Source organism: Melanostigma gelatinosum, assembly GCF_949748355.1.
Source record: "Melanostigma gelatinosum genome assembly, chromosome: 22".
Lineage (NCBI taxonomy): Eukaryota > Metazoa > Chordata > Actinopteri > Perciformes > Zoarcidae > Melanostigma > Melanostigma gelatinosum.
In genome coordinates this window covers 8,383,955-8,404,602 of record NC_136655.1, presented here as the reverse complement: position 1 = coordinate 8,404,602, position 20,648 = coordinate 8,383,955, and the positions used below count along the sequence as shown (strand labels likewise).

The window sequence follows — 20,648 nt, the reverse complement described above, 5'->3', positions numbered from 1 at the left end:
TTGTGAAAAGTGTTCAAGTAGAGCGGATAAGTGAGGCTGTTCTTTCAGTCTCCTCCACATCCGTTTGGACCGGTGCCGTGTAAGTCACGTGTGTGTCTGTTTCAGCGTCACTTATTCTTCTCAGCAACCCCTTCTCAGACAACCACGAAGCAAAGCATGATACTACTAACATAGTCGCCATGGTGGTGAGCATGATGGCAGTGCGGAAAGGGAGCAGGCGGTATCGGTGACCGTCCACCATCTTGTCCCACGGCAGGGGCAGGATGTCAGGAAGGCCTATCGCTGGTTCTCCCACCAGAGCTCTGAGCAGTAGTGCCAACACAAAGCCAGCAAAGGCGCCATAGTGGTTCACCCTCCGAGATAAGTAGAAGATGCATATCACCTGGGGAGCCATCATTGAGTATAATATATCTGCACTGATGAACCACAACAGATAAACAGACTTTGTTGTCATGGCCAGACCTGCTCCCATTATTCCACACAGGAGGATTGACCCTTTAACCACGATAATAATCAGTTTTTCTGACGCCTGAAACAGAGAAAGTCATCAAGGTATTTACTTCTATGAAACGAAAATATGGATCACACTCTTGGTTTCCTATAAATTTAAATGTTGGACGCATCATTATATGTGAAATGCTTCGTCTCTCATGTCATTTCTACAGTAATGTAAGAAGTTACCCCTTTGTAGAAGATGTTCTTGAAGATATTTCGGCCCAGTTGGGAGGCGGCAGACAGAAGTGCAGAGTCAACCGATGACATCACAGAGGAAGCAAGTGCTCCCATACCAATCACTGAGATGTAAAATGGGCAAAGATGCTGAAGGGCAATCGGCAAGATCATCCCGGCTTTGCCCTGTTCGTATGGGCTGGGAGAACCGTAGCTGGTCTCATTCCAATCTGACAAAAAGACATTGAACACATCTAATTACAACAGACATGTTCACATTGCTGCACAATTTCAACTCAGCAGGGTCATTACTCATCACAGCTACTATAACACTGAAGACATTATTATTCCAAGTTAGCAAAGACAATAGGAAGCTAATTAAATGTAGGTACTGGTAGATGCAGCTGCAGCCCCAATGACGATTGACGGGATGGCAAGGATTGGGCATAATACTGCTGCAGCATAGCAGGTGATTTTGGCTTGCGCATCAGTGGCTGTGGACAGGACTCTCTGGTAGAAAGCCTGGTAGCAGAGCCCTCCAATGGCCTTTGAGAGGAATACAAATCATGTTGGGGAAACGTCATGTTTGTTCTACAATAAGTGCTGAACTCAAGTTTAAAAAAAATGGCTGTCCATGAAACACTTAATTAAGGTAATGTGGTTTATGTCATCACAGTGCAGTCTTTCTTGTCAATCTTGCATATTTACTGTAGAATAGGTTTCAGTGGAATTGCCTTTTTAAAGATATGTACTTTGGGGCTGTTACAAGTGTTCATTACCATTAGCAATAAGTTATCCATCCAGCGACCTGCTTCTTCCGGCTTTAGCCTGCCGATCCATGGCTCCTGGTGCAGTTTGGTGACTGCAGCAAGAGTGATGTTGGCAGAGGAGGGGTTTGCCAGTATGAAAGGCACGCAGAGCCACTGAAATAGGCAGCAAAATATAATTGAGTTACAAATACAGCATATTCGTCCCGCACGAGCTGAACAGCATTAAAGTCAAAGCACGTGCTGCATTCTACTGAAACACGCTCACAATAACGATGCGAACGGGCTGATGGGCAGCAGCTATAAAATCACGAGTTAAAATGCTTTGAATTCACTTAAAAATGTAGTGTTTGTACCAAGCCAATGAACATCAAGCCAAGTTGGACGACATCAGTGTAGGCCACAGAGTACAGTCCTCCCATTAACGTGTAAAGGACTGCCACAGCAGCAGAGATGCCCACGGCCAGCGAGGAGGAGATATCCACGACCACGCTTATCGTCCCTCCTGTAACCATACAGACTGAGGTATGCACAACTTTCCAAAAACTCCAACTCAGATGCTTGTTTACATACCATACTGACTCCCAACTCAACTGTTTTCTCTGTGTATATCTCAATGTATCTCATCTGTCATACTTATGGTAAAATGTCTCTCTGCAAGGACTTAGTTGTTGGAATGCTGTTAAGCATTCAAATCTTTATTCAACTTCTTCCGTTACTTCTTCCGTACGCTTTTTGGCACTCTTCTCCTTCCACATTTTTTAAGCTCCAGAAACCGTTCAACGATCAAAATCTTCAGCTCTTTCAGCTCATGTCTGCTATGACTTTTCATATTTCTAATCTTTAAACTTTTTGAATTATTAAGCTTTTTGCACATTTTGTTTTGAATGGGTTTCGAGGAGAATATTTTCAAATCCTCTTAAACTTCTTCAACTTTCAAATGTTGAGAAAACCCTGAGCTATTGCAAAATGATTCAGCTTTTTGATATATTTTATACTTTTTGAACTGCAGCAATTTAACTTTTATGATTTTTCAGCCCTTTTCTGACTTTATAATGGGTGTGTATTGCGCAGCTTAGAGTGTGTGATGTCACCGCTAGAATGAAGAGCAGCTTGAGATTCTTGTGAAAAAAATGAATGGGATCTCTGTGGAGAAAATCTTCAAATCCTGTTCAACTTCTTCACCTTTCAAAGCCTTCTTCTTCTCATACTTTCAGCTACAGACACCATAGTTAGACATTTCAACTAGAAGGGTTTTCAGCAGTGCAGTTTAAATGCTTTCGGGCTTCAACGTTTTTCAGACAGGTAGTCTCCCATTTCTTAATTTTCAGCAACTTTTTCACAATTCATTTCAGCTTTCAGCATTCCAATGCATTTTCAGCAGGAAATGCATTTTCTAGTTCATTAAGTTGTTGTTTCTGACTTACCCAGTGCGCCAAGAATACATGCTATCCACAAGATATCGCCTATGAGAGAGGGAATGAAAAGGACAGCAGCGGCAGCGTTGCCGTATTTCTCCTGAAATGGGTCCATGAGGGTGACATAATTCTTCGACCGAATAGGTTTGACAAAGAAGAGTGCACCTGAAGTCACACAAACGGAAACATTTAAGTTAAGTTTTCAGTCTGACATATTAATCACCAATAAAATGTCCTCCTCTTTAGTGGTTCTGTGATAAAGTCCTTCTGTTTTCATTGGTATGTTTAGTAGTTGTAATTGACCTCACTCACCTATAACCAAGTTTATGATGTACGCAAGGGGTCCAGTGACCCACGCCAACCCCTTTGTTGGATCATAGACCACTTCAGCATTACCCAAAATATAGCCTCCTCCCACCCAAGTGGCTGCAAAACAACAGGACACATACAGGCAATATGAAAGAGATTTCATGAAACTAGGTCCACCAATTATAAATAGGCATGGCAAGGCAAGGCAAGTTTATTTGTATAGCACATTTCAACAACAAGGTAATTCAAAGTGCTTCACATAAAACCATTAAAAGCATCAAAACACAAGGCAAAAGAACAGGATATTTCAAAAACAATTAAAAAACAGTGTAAGAAATAAAATGCAGTAGTAAAATGCAGAAATGCAGGAAATTGATTAATATATGAATTGAACGTGGTTCAATTAAAGGCAGCAGCAAACAGAAACGTCTTCAATCTTGATTTAAATGAGCTGAGGGTCTCAGCAGACCTGCAGCTTTCTGGGACTTTGTTCCAGATATGTGGAGCAGAAAAACTGAACGCTGCTTCTCCATGTTTAGTTCTGACTCTGGGAACAGAAAGTAGACCGGTCCCAGACGACCTGAGGGGTCGGGATGGTTCATAAGGTAGCAGCAGATCGGAGATGTATTTTGGTCCCAAACCATTCAGTGCTTTGTAAACCAACAGCAGGATTTTAAAGTCAATTCTTTGTTGGACAGGAAGCCAGTGCAAAGACCTCAGAACTGGAGTGATGTGGTCCACCCTCCTGGTCTTAGTGAGGACTTGAGCTGCAGCGTTCTGAATCAGCTGCAGCTTTCTGACGGACCTTTTACAGAGACCTGTAAACACACCGTTACAGTAGTCCAGTCTGCTGAAGATAAATGCGTGGACAGGTTTTTCCAAATCCTGTTGAGACATAAATCCTCTAATCCTTGATATATTCTTCAGGTGATAGTAGGCTGATTTTGTAATTGTCTTGATATGGCTGTTCAGGTTGAGGTCTGAATCCATAACTACACCTAGATTTCTGGCTTGGTTTGTGGGTTTTAACATCAGTGACTGAAGCTGAGCGGTGATTTTCAATTGTTCGTCCTTGGTACCAAAAACAATTACTTCTGTTTTATCTTTGTTTAATTGAAGAAAATTCTGGCACATCCAGTTGTTGATTTGTTCAATGCAGTTACCCAGCCCTTGTATGGGATTATAGTCCCCTGGTGACATAGTTATGTAGATTTGTGTGTCGTCTGCATAATTATGATAACACACTTTGTTGTTTTCCATAATCTGAGCTCGTGGAAGCATGTAGATGTTGAACAGAAGAGGCCCCAGTATTGAACCTTGGGGAACACCACATGTCATTTTAGTCAGCTCTGATGTGTAATCAGCTACAGACACAAAGTATTCTCGGCCCTTCAAGTAGGATTCAAACCAGTTAAGTGCTGTGCCAGAGAGTCCCACCCAGATGTTTAGTCTTTCTAGGAGTATGGCATGGTCGACCGTGTCGAATGCAGCACTGAGATCTAGTAACACTAAGACTGAACTTCTGCCATTGTCTATGTTCAAGTGAATGTCGTTGAAGACCTTAACAAGAGCAGTTTCAGTGCTGTGGTGCTGTCGAAAGCCTGACTGGAAAACATCAAAGCAGTTATTTACGGCCAAGAAGTCGGTCAGCTGTTGGAAAACCGCTTTTCAATTATTTTACTTAAAAATGGGAGGTTTGATATTGGCCTATAATTTTTCATCGTTGCGGAGTCTAAACTAGCTTTCTTTAGGAGTGGTTTAATAACTGCAGTTTTTAGGGCTTGTGGGAAGACACCTGAGAGAAGGGATGTGTTTACAATTTGTAAAAGATCAGTGGTCATGCAGTTTGAAATATTTTTGAAAAAGTGTGTTGGTAGAATATCCAAACAGCAGGAGGATGACTTCAGATGTTGTATGATGTGTTCTAGGCTTCTAAGGTTGATTGAATGAAATTGTGTCATGATATTTGAATGGATGTTATTCAGAGATCGGGACAACACATATCCTGTGGTTGATGTGGAGGCACTGACTGCTTGTCTAATTTTCTGAATTTTGTCAGTAAAAAAGGTGGCAAATTGATTGCATGCCCAGGTGGATTGGAGTTGGAAATAGATGGAATTAAATAGATTAAAATTAAACATTTGCTTTGAGTCCCCTGATTTCAAAATGAATGTCCCTGAATGGTTTGCTCTTACAAACGCATAAGGCCCCATTCAGTGACTATGAGAATCTATGATGTTATTGTCATCATCATTATTTTTACCTGTCATAGTACAGATGCTGACCCAGATGTTTAGGTTCCGCCCCCCAACCATTGTGACTTCACTGCGGTTCCCCGTGCACTTCTTCTCCTCACGTTTGGACTTCCTGGATGCCCAGATACCCGTGCCCAGTATCATCATGTAAAACACTCCTATGGACACCAGTCCTGGCCAATTTACCGCCATCTTGCGAGTCTGTGGGGAAAGGACACAAACAAAATAACATTTTATATATCCCTTTTCAGTGAATGCTGTACATTGAGCGTGCATTGCTTGCAGCTATATACGGTCATATGATTACATGTAAATTTCCCTTTGCAGCAAGTTAAGCAAAGTTCACACTTTATCATGTTTTTTGGAGACCAACCCAAATGTGAAAGCCACAGTTCTGGGTTCATGTTCTGGGTTAAAACTATCATTTAAATTGAAGAAATTAAATTCTCAATTTGAACGCCTTATATTCACAATGTTACTTCTTCACAGATTTCTTTAAGAAAGGGGGAAAAATAAGTCTGACTGACTGCCACTTGAGTAAACATTCACTCAGCAATTTACCAGTGAATGTTATTCAACTATAATACGCCGTTGTCTTGTGTAAGTCTGTTTTTTGTTGTTTAAACAATACAGTCCCAACCGTCCCCACCTATCTGTCCCAACCGTCCCAGGGATAGAAACGTTGTCTTGGACCCATGTGTTTGCTCATCACAAAAATTCAGCTTTACAGCTATAACTCCATATAACACTATCAACTTTTTTGTATATGGAATAACTAAAAACAGTATGATGGAAGACAAATAACAGACAAGCCAAAAATGTACTGTTACGTGATATGGGGTGACCCCGCACGATTTTTTATTATTTTATTTGATCATAAAAATAAATAAAAATAATTAATTAATTCATTTTTTATTTGTATTCATTATTTTAATTTGATTCATTAAAACGTGTGGCATCACAAGGGGACAGGTTGTGGAGGGGCGCTACATCCTCACCCAGGATCAGGGCCCACAACCCAAAATGGCCACCGGGCTAGAGACTACAGCTCCCAGACTGCCTCATCATGCACCCAGCTGCAGGTGCTTAAGGCCCCTAATTGAGGCAGGGCTGGGAAACGGAATAAAGGGGAGAGCACCACGGCAGAGGGGTGGGGCCCGGAGTAGGAGAGAGGACGCATACCTGGAGGAACCGAGACCAAGGACTTTGCAGGGTGGGAGTACTTTGTTGGATGAAGAAACCCCTTTCTCCTCCGGGACACTTTAGGTTGATTGATGGACTTTTTTGTTTGAGGTGTGATTTTTGGAGTTAAAGGAACTGCCAGTGAGATGGGCCAATAAAACCTTTATTTTTGTTTCTACGGTCTGATTGTGCCTGTTTGATGCTCTCTTTTGCAGTGCCCCACCCTAGGGACAACCCGTGACACTACAAACTGTATTCCCTGTCAAAATTTTTAATTTATCAGGAAATAATTCGTAATAAACAAATAGGAGGCCTTTTGTTTGAAACTAACAAAAGTGAAACAGGAGTAAATCCTTCAGTTATTGATGCCCAAACTGAAGGGCCTCTCTGTCGGTGATGAACAAACCCTTGCGGTCCACCAGAGGGACCACGACTCCACGAGACTCTTGCCTCGAGGTTTGGTCCCTCCCTGTAAGGCAAGGCAAGGCAAGTTTATTTGTATAGCACATTTCAACAACAAGGTAATTCAAAGTGCTTCACATAAAACCATTAAAAGCATCAAAACATAAGGCAAAAGAAAAGGAGATTTAAAAACAATTAAGAACATTCATTAAAACATTTTAAAAAAACAGTGCAAGAAATAAAATGCAGTAGTAAAATGCAGAAATGCAGGAAATTGATTAATATATGAATTGAATGTGGTTCAATTAAAGGCAGCAGCAAACAGAAAAGTCTTCAATCTTGATTTAAAGGAGCTGAGGGTCTCAGCAGACCTGCAGCTTTCTGGGACTTTGTTCCAGATATGTGGAGCAGAAAAACTGAACGCTGCTTCTCCATGTTTAGTTCTGACTCTGGGAACAGAAAGTAGACCGGTCCCAGACGACCTGAGGGGTCGGGATGGTTCATAAGGTAGCAGCAGATCAGAGATGTATTTTGGCCCTAAACCATTCAGTGCTTTGTAAACCAACAGCAGGATTTTAAAGTCAATTCTTTGTTGGACAGGAAGCCAGTGCAAAGACCTCAGAACTGGAGTGATGTGATCCACCCTCCTGGTCTTAGTGAGGACTCGAGCTGCAGCTTTCTGACGGACTTTTTACAGAGACCTGTAAACACACCGTTACAGTAGTCCAGTCTGCTGAAGATAAATGCGTGGACAAGTTTTTCCAAATCCTGTTGAGACATAAGTCCTCTAATCCTTGATATATTCTTCAGGTGATAGTAGGCTGATTTTGTAATTGTCTTGATATGGCTGTTCAGGTTGAGGTCTGAATCCATAACTACACCTAGATTTCTGGCTTGGTTTGTGGGTTTTAACATCAGTGACTGAAGCTGAGCGGTGATTTTCAATTGTTCGTCCTTGGTACCGAAAACAATTACTTCTGTTTTATCTTTGTTTAATTGAAGAAAATTCTGGCACATCCAGTTGTTGATTTGTTCAATGCAGTTACCCAGCCCTTGTATGGGATTATAGTCCCCTGGTGACATAGTTATGTAGATTTGTGTGTCGTCTGCATAATTATGATAACACACTTTGTTGTTTTCCATAATCTGAGCTAGTGGAAGCATGTAGATGTTGAACAGAAGAGGCCCCAGTATTGAACCTTGGGGAACACCACATGTCATTTTAGTCAGCTCCGATGTGTAATGAGCCACAGACACAAAGTATTCTCGGCCCTTCAAGTAGGATTCAAACCAGTTAAGTGCTGTGCCAGAGAGTCCCACCCAGATGTTTAGTCTTTCTAGGAGTATGGCATGGTCGACCGTGTCGAATGCAGCACTGAGATCTAGTAAGACTAAGACTGAACTTCTGCCATTGTCTATGTTTAAGTGGATGTCGTTGAAAACCTTAACAAGAGCAGTTTCAGTGCTGTGGTGCTGTCGAAAGCCTGACAGCACCACAGGTGTAACAGGTGTAAGCACCCCTAATGCAATAAGCTGCTGCTAGAAGGAGGAGACAAGTTTTTCAGTTCGTTCTCTATATGATTTGGTCACCTGACCTTACTGGGAAAAGGGGGAGGAAGGATCCCTTCTTTCTTGTCCCTGTTTTGCCTCGTGTACTGCCCTACTTTAAGAGTGACCTCTACCGGGAGCTAAGTTTCCACTAAATAGTCTTAAATTGCAGACACGAGCCAGGTCGATGGCTCGCTTGCTGTCCCATCCGAATCGCCCCACAGTGACTCACATTGATAGTGTAATCGGTCGCTCGGACGAGCAGTCTGTCTTATAAAAGTCCTGTATTAACTTTTGCTTTCATTTAGGTTTTTTTTCTTAATCCTTTTTAAATTGATCGGTCCCTGCTTTTAGAGCCCAAGCAGATATAAAGCTCTTTCAAACACAAGCGGGCCTCTCCCGGGTGTCCCTGCCTAAACTAGAGCGAAACTAATTAGAGCGAAACTAATCAGTGTGGATTGAGCATACCAGGAATGCAATCAGTGGTGTACCGTGCTGGATCGATCACAAACTTACCTCAGGGGCTGCGGGAAAATGAAGAAACAGACTCGATCGAAGAAACTAATTCGTTACTTATTTATTTGTGTTCAAATCAAAGTATACTCTCTTGGTCCAAATACAGAGAAAAAATGGTGAACTGAAAAATATAAGAAAAAATCACCAAAGTGTTTAAAAACCCCTTCAGAGCAGTTTACAGACAGAGTCCAATTGTACGGAGAAAAAGTTGAAATATTAACTAATGCAGCAGCCTTGCTAACGTCCCTCTCCCCCACACAACTGCTAAAACTCAACAAAGGATCTTTAAAAACTCAGCCAGCAACCTGTCTCCCAATGTATGGAGGAAAAAGTTAACGATTAACCGAGCGCAGGTCTAGACCTGGTTCGCTTCTCTCTTGACTCAACTCAAAAAATCAGCAAAGTATTCGTTAAAACTCTGACTCTCAAAGTCCGGAGATCTGCCAAAAGTTAAAGTTTTACCCCGTGTGGGTAGGGACCCACACGGGGTAGACTCATGCAGTAAGGAATCTAGGGGGCGGGAGGCGATAGTTGCTATTGTGGGAGAGTACCTCTGGTGTCAAAATAGGGGTAAAGGTTTTGCTACAACCGGCCAGCCTCCCCGGAAGCCTGAGACACTGAGGGACAATAACCAATCGTCAATTGTTGAAGAGAGAAAAGGCAACACAGTGCTAGCCACTACACCACCATGCAGTCCACAAACTGTCTGTTTGGGACCCCTTTCTCTGATCAGGCCTCTCCCTGTTCGAGCCTGGGTGGAGTCGGGTCATCAGGGAGATTTAGCTCACCTGGTCTGGCTGCAAGACTTTATGAGATGGTGTTCACAAAAGTTTAGTTTGAGGTTCTTCTGTTGTCTTAAAGGTTGAGCTGATTAAGTCAGTATGAGCGCAACTGCAGAGGACATTGTTGAATAGTGTGTGTTTGCCACTCTAGTAAACAGAGGTCAGGTGTGAATGGTCCATTGGTAATGCCATTCCAGGTCCTGTAAGCGGGGCCTCCTAAGACTGACAGAATGCTCACAAGCTGTTTTCATGTTTTGAATCAACATTGGATTTTGACCCTTCACTCAACAATACTGTCACGCACTTCCCCACAGTGTTGGAGGATTCCTGGCCTTCCTCCGCAGACAGTTGGTTGACATGTGAGGGCCGTCAGCTGATTAAACTCACCTGCGCATGTAGGTTATAAATGTTGGCCCACATTGTCGCTCTATTTCTCTTATCCCACATCCACCCTGCACTCATTTCTTCTGGTTTGCACCTTCAGCATTCCTTTATGCATTTGAGTTATTTTTACCAAATTACTCTAGTTCTGCGTATAACTTTCGTGTGGACTCCCATCAACAACTATTTTTTAAACTGCTTGTAAAAAAACCAAACAGTTTAAAGATTAAGGCTGGTGGTATTTTATTTGTTCAACAAATCCCATGAAATATCAAAACCAATCCTGCGTTAGTTTGTCTCTTCATACTTTATATCTTCACTACCCCTACCTGTAGCACCCAATGCTTGGCTAATTCGTTTCAATTGAAGATACAAATCTACAAAACTGCATAATTAAATTTTTTTATCAACAATAAAATACATTTCTATATATAATGTGAAAGGGGAAACAAGCCCACAGACAATAATCCCCTGAATCTGCAGTTCCCTTCAGCTGTCTGGAGCGTTTTTGCATAATTGTTTACGGTTTTGGTTCAGTTGTCCGATCAAGCTGCCTCAGCTGGTGCTGAAAAATGACGCCTTCGTAGAAGTGCCAAAAACTGCAGTTCCTCAAATGGCCACTTGAGTTTGGCTCCAAAAGCCAGTCAATCCCCATAGACCAGTGGTTCTCAAACTGTGGGGCGCGTAATTAATACCGTAAATACATGGCGAAGTGCCTGTACTTTCGTGGAAATGTTTACGTTACGCCGTGAACGGGTTACGCTTGCGCATGCGCGACGGCCATGATCCTTGGCGACTCACATGTGTGGCTACGTGTTCCAAATGAAGAGACATTTGGCAGGCGGGAACAGAAAAGCAACTGCAAGCGATGCATCCAAGACTACCAGCAAGCAGCCAGGAAGAACATACGATGACGCCTATCTTGCTCTGGGTTTCACAGTGAACGCGGTAGGAGATGAGGAGAGACCAGTCTGTGTTTTATGTCTGAAAACTAGCTGCGGATAGTATGAAACTTGTTTTGTTTAGTTTTTCACAGGTTGCACTTTATTGTTATCTTGAAAAGATGTTTAGTGCAAAACAGGTTAATTGCAGCCAATTGCAATAAGCAATTTTTTGGCCAAATTGTAGTTCTTTTTTGCACAGATATAACTTTATTTGCATTGTTCTAACAAAGTGATTGCACATTTTATTTGTTTTTGTCTGATGGAGCAATCTGGTTTACTTAAAAGTGATTGCAATTTTCTTTCTTCTATTATTTGAAACAGATGGAGTCACAAAATGTTGTTTCAATAAAAATTCAACACAGACCATTTTGTTGGGGCGGTGGGGCATGAACATTTTTGTGGGGCGCGACAGAAAAAGTTTGAGAACCACTGCCATAGACCACCATGTTAAAATGCCTGGTTCGAGTGACAGGTGGGTGCCGTTACAGGTTGCTAGCTTTCTGCTCTGCTGCTTCACTCAGCTCCACCGACAATCCACCTCTTTGTCCATTTTTAGTTGGAGTTAGACTGTGTCGTCTCTGCCAAGGTGGCGACGGCCGGAGCCATCCACTTTGAGCTTTACAACGGCCCTTCAGAAACCTGACGTCATGATGGAGGATTAAATCGGAAACTGATTGCTGACGCGTTTAACAGTCAGTGCTTTTGTTGTCGCTGACACCGCTCTATTGACATTGTTACCATCATCCTCACTGCAGAGTGTGTACCCCTCACTGCCGCTGACCCCAGCCTCTTACAGTGAACAGACAGTCAGACAGGCAGTCAACAGAAAATCACTGGCCACTCGTCTGACCCCAGAAGGAAACCCCCCTCTGGACCGGCTCATATAGAGCCAGCGACACTGACTCAGAAAGCCCCCACAGTGAGCTCACTGGGTAAGTCTGCTGCTGTTGACTTCTATATGACTATGTGGGATTGTTGTGGGTTCTTAGTCATTCAAGTCATATGCTGTGATGACTTGACCCTGCTTGAAAAAGAGGCCCATAGCTGAATGGAGCTGAATGAATAGAAGAACATATGGCTAATGTCGTGTTGGAAATATGAGAAGCATGAGTGACATGGAAAACATATGACTATGTTACAGCTGCTTGTTATGTTAAAGTTCACATGAAGAAATGCGTTGTGAATTATGGATAAAAACACGCAAAACAATACAGTCACTGCCACCATCAAACACAATACTGCCAACTCGGCTGTTTCCAGATGTGTCACCAACCTCATATTTAATGGCTGAGCAATTATCAACAACTCAGCACTCCAGTACAATCCAACATCTGTCCCCAGTTGTGAATCGGGATGTAACGTCTCAGCTAAATGTAACACAGGACGTGTCATCGACCACACTAGAGTTTCAGCTGACCCCGTCTGGACAAACTGAATTAGACTCTTCGCTCCCGACGTCCTCGTTTGAGCCCTCTGAGATGACGTTTACACCAGCTTTACCTTCGGCGCTTGGCTTTTTTAGTCCACAACTTGAGACAACTAGTATTATGAATCCTGTGTCTACAGTTGAATCTCCCAAAGTCTCATCGTCTACGACACCGCCATTGCAGACATTCCATAAAGCTTTGCCACCTGATATTGGCGGCTCATCTTTGCAAAATAATCTTGAAAGCCCACTTGTAACAGATTTACAGTCACAATTAGGCACAGAATTATGTTTCGATCAAAATGCCCCCATGCAGACGTTAAGCTCAGACATTTTATTGATGTCCCTACGACCAACACACCCATCTTTGGCTCTTCACACTAAACTTCCTTTAACTAAAACCCTTTCGGTCCCAGTACCTATGCTCAAAGACGAGCCCTCTAAAGAACAACCGTTTGTCAAGTCGGCTCATGAGTGTGTGCAATTCATGTCGTCATTGCAACAAATGATCCATACACTGCCGTTTGGGGAGTCACAGCAAATTGATACGTTTTACCACATATCCTGTCATTGCAATCACAACAAGCATGCATTCAAACACAGCAGCAGGCCTAAGTGTGGCCGACCCCGTTCCTCTTACACTGAGAACACTCGAGGAGTGTCCGAGGACCATTTTGATCCAACTGCTCCCTCTACTGTTCAGGAGTCGTACACCATATCCTTCATCCATCAGATGCCGCTACAGACAGCAGTGGGCCATTTACGAAAGGACGTCCCACCCAGCAGATTCTGAGCACGTCTTTGAGACGATTTTATGGGACGTCAACTGTGTTTGTGACATCATTACAGGCAGAAGAGAGAGCTCAGTCCAGGCAACACCTTCCTCAGCTTCCATCTCAAGTAAGTATGATCAAGGGCACCGTTACCGTTGACCAAGGAACTTACTGTAAATACAGTCTTAAATACATGAATACAGTTTTTGTTGATTAGTTATTAAATGTGTACCTAATACGTGTTTTATAAATGTAAATATAGTGATTTGACATCAGACTTTGGCTTAAACGAGATACCTTTTTGCAACAGCAAAATCACTGGAGTCCGTTTTTGACTTGGATCAATTAGATCTTATGTTTTTTAAACACAGTAATGATACTATTTCCCTCAAATGCAATGTCCTATTTTAAATCAATGACACCAGACATCACTTCCATATTAAACAGCAAAATTCTCTATTGACAGCTTTTATTGTGTTACACAATATGTGAACAGCATACATACAAAACCATGAGTAAAAAAAAAGAAACAGTAGAAAGTCCTCGTTAAGAGTTCACTGTTATCTGAGGCCCTGGTTCTGGGAGTACGAGGTGACACCCAACTCTGAAAAAACTCTGTGGCTCAAAATCTCTGTCCTTGGCAGGGGTGAAGCAATGGATCGGTGAAAACATCATCTGGAGGCCTTTCCGTTTTCGTGAACATCCATCCTGTCAGTAGGGAAAAAGACACGTCTGGTTAAGACATAGCGAGCAGACATGACACATTCAACCCATAAAGTGACAGATTGATTTTTCTCACGCACCCATTTTCGTCTTTGAGCTGCTGGTACAACTCAAACTTGTTGTTGACGGAGCTCACTCTTCCGACAAACTCTTGGTGCTTCCTGGAATTTGCTACAGTGATGCGATTGCTCCACATGGTGAGGAGCGAGACCGGACCTGAACAAACAGCGAGACAAAGACACAGATAAAAAAACAAAACGCATATAACCAGTCGGTCCCCCGAGTGATGTCATCAAGTGGCATTTGCCAGAATTGGCCCTCACTGGCTCAGTGCTTTTCTGCCACTTTTCTGGTCTGTCAGTGATTTCTTGGGGTGGTGTCTATTCTAAGCAGATATGATGGTGGTTGGTACCTTTTGCTCTCTCTGGAGGCTGAACCTCCTCCGTGCACAGGCGCGGCTTCTTGTTGAGCGGCTCTGGAGAGTCCGGGGAATCCTTGATCACCTCCGACTCCGGCTCTTCTTTTTCCAGCAAACCTTTAAGTCTTCAGGTTTAAAAACAAAAACAGAGTGAAGCACTAGAGAGCAGAAATTTAACAGACACATCCCATTCTTTTTGATACAAAATATAGGTTATTATTCACATCTATATGATACATAAGACACCCGAGCAGCACCGACCTCTCCGACTCCTGCCAGCTTTTGTCATCTGTGTCCTTCGTGCCATTCTTCTCTGTCCTGTCTTCCCTCTCCTCCCTCTTCCTCCCTCTCTTCTTCCTCTCCTCTTCCTCGGGAGGTTTGCTGCGACAGGCAACGATGCAGTCCAGCACCCGCTGGTGTCTGTCGGTGGCCCCGGCGTGAGTTTTCACTAACGTCTCAAGCTCGTTCCACATTGTACGATACTGTTCATCTCTGAGAAGAACAACAATGCGGATACGCATCAGTGACTCTGCCGTTTACTTTCATGAATTGCGATGTTGATTTTAGAATAAATACCTCTTGGGGCCTTTGCCTCTGGATCCCACGGTGGAAATAGGGAGAGGGTCGTTCTTCCTCTCCATGTCCACCAGGTTGTAAACGGTCTTCTGGCAGGTCAGAACATCCTCCTCAGACAAAGTCTCTTTCACTATCAGGTTCGCTAAAGGAACCACCTAGTGGAGGAAAACAAGAAGACACCCAGACACAGGAATGACGGATGATAATGATGCGGGCCAATAGGCATAGAAACATGGGAAAGAGGTCATCTTTTATGTGCAGGAAACAACAAGTCAAACATTTTGGAGCGTGATGGAAACTTCACTTGTACGATAGAAATCTAAAAGGAACCACAGTATCGCTGCATGCCGCTCACTCACTGCCTGCATGTTGAAGATGGTGGTCTGGGAGATGATCATTGGCCAGTATCGAGTGTGGCGTTCCAGCTGAGCTTTGGCCCTCTCCACCGGCAGCTTCCCCGAGGGATCATGGGAAGACTCTGAAACAGGAGTGAGCCGGTTCTCCCTCATAAATTCCCCAAAATCCTGAAACAGACAAAAAAAAAAAAAACAACAGTTACCATTTGAAGCTTAATGATGTTTATTGCAACCGGGCTGGTGTGAGCTGAACGTACGGTGATGCGGTAGTCGGTCACCCGGCCGCCGCAGCCCTCGCTGATGGAGGGCGGGTCCTCCAGGGTGGAGCGGTTGCTGTTGAGCACGTGCAGGAAGATCTCGCCTCCGTGGCTGCTGAGCATGTGGCTGATGACCTTTGACCCAGACTTCCTCGGCTGCTCCAGCAGCACCGATCGACCTGCGGTGAATCGAGGAGAGAAGGCACAAACGGTTACAGTCAATCAAGAGATTAAGACAAACAACCGGATGAAGAGAAGGGTTTACTCCCGCTTACCGTTGAGGAGGAAGTTTGTCAAACAGGAAGAGGGACGACTGTTTACGTCTGTGGGGGAGATGCGGTAGGCTCCTGTACAGTAATGCAGTTCTGAGGTGGGAAAATAAAAACACAAATCAGGCATCTCACATCACGGCTGGGTCAGTCAATGCGGCAATGATTAATCTGCACAATATACTGACGAATAGAAGCGTGACTGTGCCCACCTATGCTGTTGGTTCGTGGCGTACACCATTTCAGTGTAATCGTCTCTTTGAGTCCATTTTCTCGCGTACTGGTGCCCGCCATGTGCAAGTCTCCTGCACAACACACAGACGACATATGAATTGGTCATTTCTGATGAGAAATTGACGGATTCCAAAAAAGAATAAGTACACATGAAATACATGCAAAAACAATCATGACGGATGTCCAAGAATCTGCAAACGGATTTCCTTACCCGGTGCTTATAATGTTAACAATGAAAGCTACTTCGAGCACAAGTTATATAAAGTTTGAGGTTGTTTCCTCACAAAGTATTTGAATGGCTACTTCTTCATTTTTTTGTTTCACTCGAGTTCTCACCACTTTTGAAGAACTCCAGGTGAGCATCTCGGTGATGCAGGAGCTCAACGTCATAATTGGCCGAAGTGTTGGCGTGCTGCTCTTCCTGTCCATCCGCAGAGACAATAACACATACGGGTCAGCATGAAGTCAGCTCTCACAATGTGCAAACTAATACACTCTCACACACACTCACACACAAACACACACTAGCACTGCTGATTTCATGTTTCAAAGGGTAAATGATAATGACCAAAGTAAAAGAAAAAAAGCTCTCTGGGTGACTTAAGTATGTTTTCTTCTACTCACATCACAGACTAGTGTTTAACGCAAATGTCCTTAAATTCACACAATACTGAGCCTGTACTTGTTTAACATAAATCATGGATTCTCAATCTTACAAACAGCTCTATATGTTTAGGCCCAGGCCCGAAAATGGGGTCTGGCAACCGCTGATCTAAAAATAAGTTTGGTTTTTAATCAATTAAACGCAAGCTTTAAATTTGACAACTTCCTACAGATGGAAAAATAGCCGTTTTAGGACAGCTAAAAAAACAAGTTATCCAGACAGCACAACGGACCACACCAAGACACTAAAGGGGGAAAGGGGGAATGGGGGGAGGGGGGGGAACAGAGACCAGGGGACAGTTTAGGCAACTTTTAACCCGACAGACACTGACAGTATTCAACAACTCAGAAGAGGCAACGCTGGTCAAAGATGTTCGGACATTAAAACGGTTGAATTCAACATTCTTATTTTGCATTTTATATCAGTCTTTGGCATGAATCCTGAAGCCAACAAAACATTTTCAAAGAACAATTTGGATTAAAACTAATAATAATAATAATAATAATAATATCATTTAATTAAAGAAAAGTTAAGTTTGTAGACTCTCAAACTCTGCACTCCCCGGGTGTCCACAGGAGACCAGAGTTGCCTGTCCTTTACTGGAGCCTCAACTCCGAACTGTCACATCAAAACAAATTCATGACACTGTAGCCTGTTGCAACAGTAGCGCTCCAAACATACACTGCACACTACGTGGTGTAAACTCTGACCCTTCCTCACTTTGATGTGTGTGTGATAAGAGTACTAACCTGGTCGCAAACATTTAATGTGGGCTAGCAAAACAGAAAATACAGCATGAAACCAGCAGCAGATTCACAGTCAAATCAACATGCAAATGAGATAAACAAAAAGATGAGACTGTAAAGTTTCATGAGTAATTATCGGTGAGGAAGGGCTCACGCGTAAAGATTAAGCAAGCAAAAGAAGTAGTGCGAGAGAAAGATAAAAAAAAAATAAAGTAAAAAGAGGGAATGGTCTGTATTCTGGACATGACAACATTTGTGTACGAGCAAAATAAATTAAATATTTAAGGTTGATGTGAGATGTAATTCTGGTGTGGCATGTGCAAGGCCAAACAAAGGGCAAGAGGCCCCTTACCTTCATGGGGATGTTTGTTATGGTGGTGGAGGCCAAGTCAAAGTGCTGCTGGACCAGAATGTTGAGTTTGGTGGAAAGGTGCCGCCCGGCACGGACGCTGTGGACCTCGCTCGTGAGCAGAGGGGAGATCTGAGACAACCGGGGGAGGAAGATTGCAGTGAGAACTAACAGCTGTGACATGATGGCGCGGTGTCAGCATTCGGCGCCATGTTTTTCCACACAAGCTCGTGTCTTCTTTGTCAGCACTCACCTGTTTCTTCGGCCGGTCAGACACCAGCGTGTCCTCCCCCTGTGGGTGGATGTGAACTAGGACCAGGTCACACTGCTGGATGGCCATCAGCCTGAAACGCACAACGATGAGCTGTGAGCCATTTATCACGTGCTCAAAAAAGGGAAGAAACGCTACAATCATCACATCAGCTGATACTGACCTGTCTGAGCCCGCTGCCATCTTGTTTTGATCTAAAATAGTCTCTTGGATGCAGTCTTCCAACATCCGCACATGAGTATCACTGTGAGATAGAACACAGAAAGAGCACTGCATTACAGTGACAATACAGAGTTGCTGAACGGGAAATCAAACGATCAACATCTGGCTGATGGCTAAAGTTGATTTTATTTTCCGCCACGTCAGTGTTTACCTTTTAGCATTGGTTAGGCAGATAATACGACCCCTGTTGGCAACTCTCTCGGCCGTGTCCATCAGACTGGTGCGTCTCTCGTGCTGCAACTCTGTGATCTTGCATAGCGACTCCACGGCAGCAACCAGGCCGTGCAGGATGCTGCAACACTCGGGGTCCTCGCGCGGGTTAGGCGGCCCGACAGCCGCAAGCGCTGACATGAGCTGCCAGGGAGGAGGAGAAACAGGATAATCAGTCCAGTTCTGCTGGAAACATGTGGTCACTGATGTTCATATTAATGTTGCACTTCTCCAAAATACGGCAAACTGGAGGTGTGCTGAAAACACTCTCACTGCAGGACCCACCGTGGACTAACAGTCATATTATATATCAGGTAGAATTGTTATTCCGTCACTGAGTGTTGTGGGCAGTGGAATACCTCATGAGTGCTCTGGTCTTCCTGCCTCCAGCTATTCAAGATGTGGAACTCGGAATCACTCACAAGGTAATTAATCTGTAAAATAAAGAGAAGTCAGAGCGCGTTTATTGAATGTTGAAGTAATTGGTACACTGTAACTAGTAGCTACAGTGATTGCAACTTTCTAAGATATTCACACTCGTTTAGTACATATCTTAATTGGAACCAGTGGTGGAGAAACAGCTAACACATTGATTAACACAGAGATAAACTAAATAAGAAGCTAACCAGTTTGTGCAGTGGATAAACATCGTAGAGGATCCGGCAGTACTCCATGGAGCACTCCACAGCACAGGTCCACAGGGACTTGGACACGGGGGCCAAAGGAATGACCCCTTGAGCTCGACTCTTCGTCAGCACATCACACTCCACCTGCTGACGACTCGACTCGGCCATGTAGGGACAGTGGTCCACCACAAAGACCGTCTTGTGAGACACCGAGAACATCTTCATTTTGCAGAACTCCAGCGTGCCCTGATCTGTAAGGACAACGGTAAAAATACACAAGTGTGAGATTCTAATAAAGGCACACACACATAAATGTTATTGAGTATGTTGTAAATATGTTATATGAAATATGTATGACAGCAGTCACATTTAAGTTAGATAAACAGAAACATTATAAACATAACACAACTTATTGCATCATGCATCTTCCTTTTACCACTACAGAAATAGAAGGCACAGTAATAAAAATACTATTTGACGGTTGCTGGGGGCAATATCTACTGATGCGATGTTCATAAATTCTTAGTGTCAACTCACCTGTAGAAACCCTTATCAGGAAATGATATGAACCGGCGAAAAGCCGAGGGCGCTCGCTTTAGGTCGAGTTTTGACTGTTAAACAGAGACCCAATCGGTCTCAGAATACGTTATTTGCCAATAACTCCAAAACGTCAGCAAGCTAACATGACTACTTGCTAAAGGAGCGTGACACTAACCATCGCGTTAGCCTTTTAGCTAAGCTATCACTAGCCGGAATCATTTGTTAGCTGATTCGCGTTTATTACCGCTAACATACACATTTAACCCTTATGGCATTTGTGCAATACTAAACTGAATGTTTTCTATTTAATGTACCTACAGGTGACCGTTTACTAAATATGTACACACTTGGATTGACTAGCACGAACAATACGCTTTAAATCGTGTCAAGCTAGCGTCTTGTTATTGGCGGATATTTGCCCACTAGTGTTCCGTCACCGTTTTCCTTCCCCTGAAAGACGGGACGCACTGTTTAAAAGGTTCCTACCCCCCCCCCCAACTCTGTTTTTTTTAACTGTTTTGTTAACTGTTGCACGTAGCAATGGGTTGAAACTGGGACATGTTGGATTCAACGCCCCCAGGAAATCATGTTATCATTCGATCATTTCGGGTAGACACGATAAAATCTTTGCTTTACAAAACTGAAACTGCATGATGGGTAACGGTTGAATGCCGAAGGAACGCACATGTTATGTGAATGAATCATGTGGAATGAATTTAGAGCAGCGTACGAAGCACTGGTTCCCGCTGTTGAGGCTACCTGAATGCCAAACATCTCGAAACAAAAGACATATTTCTCCACGTGCACCGAGATGT

At 43.4% G+C, this 20,648-nt stretch overlaps 2 protein-coding genes across 2 annotated transcripts; both read right to left on the bottom strand.

Moving 5' to 3' along the window:
- Window positions 1–13: 13 nt before the first annotated feature.
- LOC306796095 (high affinity choline transporter 1-like) lies at window positions 14–5,610 on the bottom strand (the record flags this gene model as incomplete). The annotated part of the gene is made up of 8 exons (XM_079294873.1): window positions 14–529; window positions 682–899; window positions 1,062–1,215; window positions 1,449–1,592; window positions 1,793–1,941; window positions 2,864–3,019; window positions 3,167–3,280; window positions 5,427–5,610. The coding sequence occupies 8 exons, from the start codon at window positions 5,608–5,610 to the stop codon at window positions 14–16; spliced, it is 1,635 nt and encodes a 544-aa protein (XP_079150999.1).
- An 8,214-nt stretch (window positions 5,611–13,824) lies between these two features.
- ints13 (integrator complex subunit 13) lies at window positions 13,825–20,243 on the bottom strand. The gene is made up of 17 exons (XM_079294768.1): window positions 19,831–20,243; window positions 19,294–19,544; window positions 19,027–19,101; window positions 18,609–18,811; window positions 18,399–18,479; window positions 18,218–18,308; window positions 17,968–18,096; window positions 16,542–16,626; window positions 16,184–16,276; window positions 15,978–16,067; window positions 15,703–15,881; window positions 15,449–15,613; window positions 15,090–15,244; window positions 14,775–15,005; window positions 14,508–14,638; window positions 14,176–14,311; window positions 13,825–14,080 (listed from the first exon to the last, which is right to left on the bottom strand). Exons 2-17 carry the CDS (start codon window positions 19,516–19,518, stop codon window positions 14,044–14,046), a joined length of 2,106 nt encoding a protein of 701 aa, XP_079150894.1. The 5' UTR covers window positions 19,519–19,544; window positions 19,831–20,243; the 3' UTR covers window positions 13,825–14,043.
- Between the last annotated feature and the right edge of the window lie 405 nt (window positions 20,244–20,648).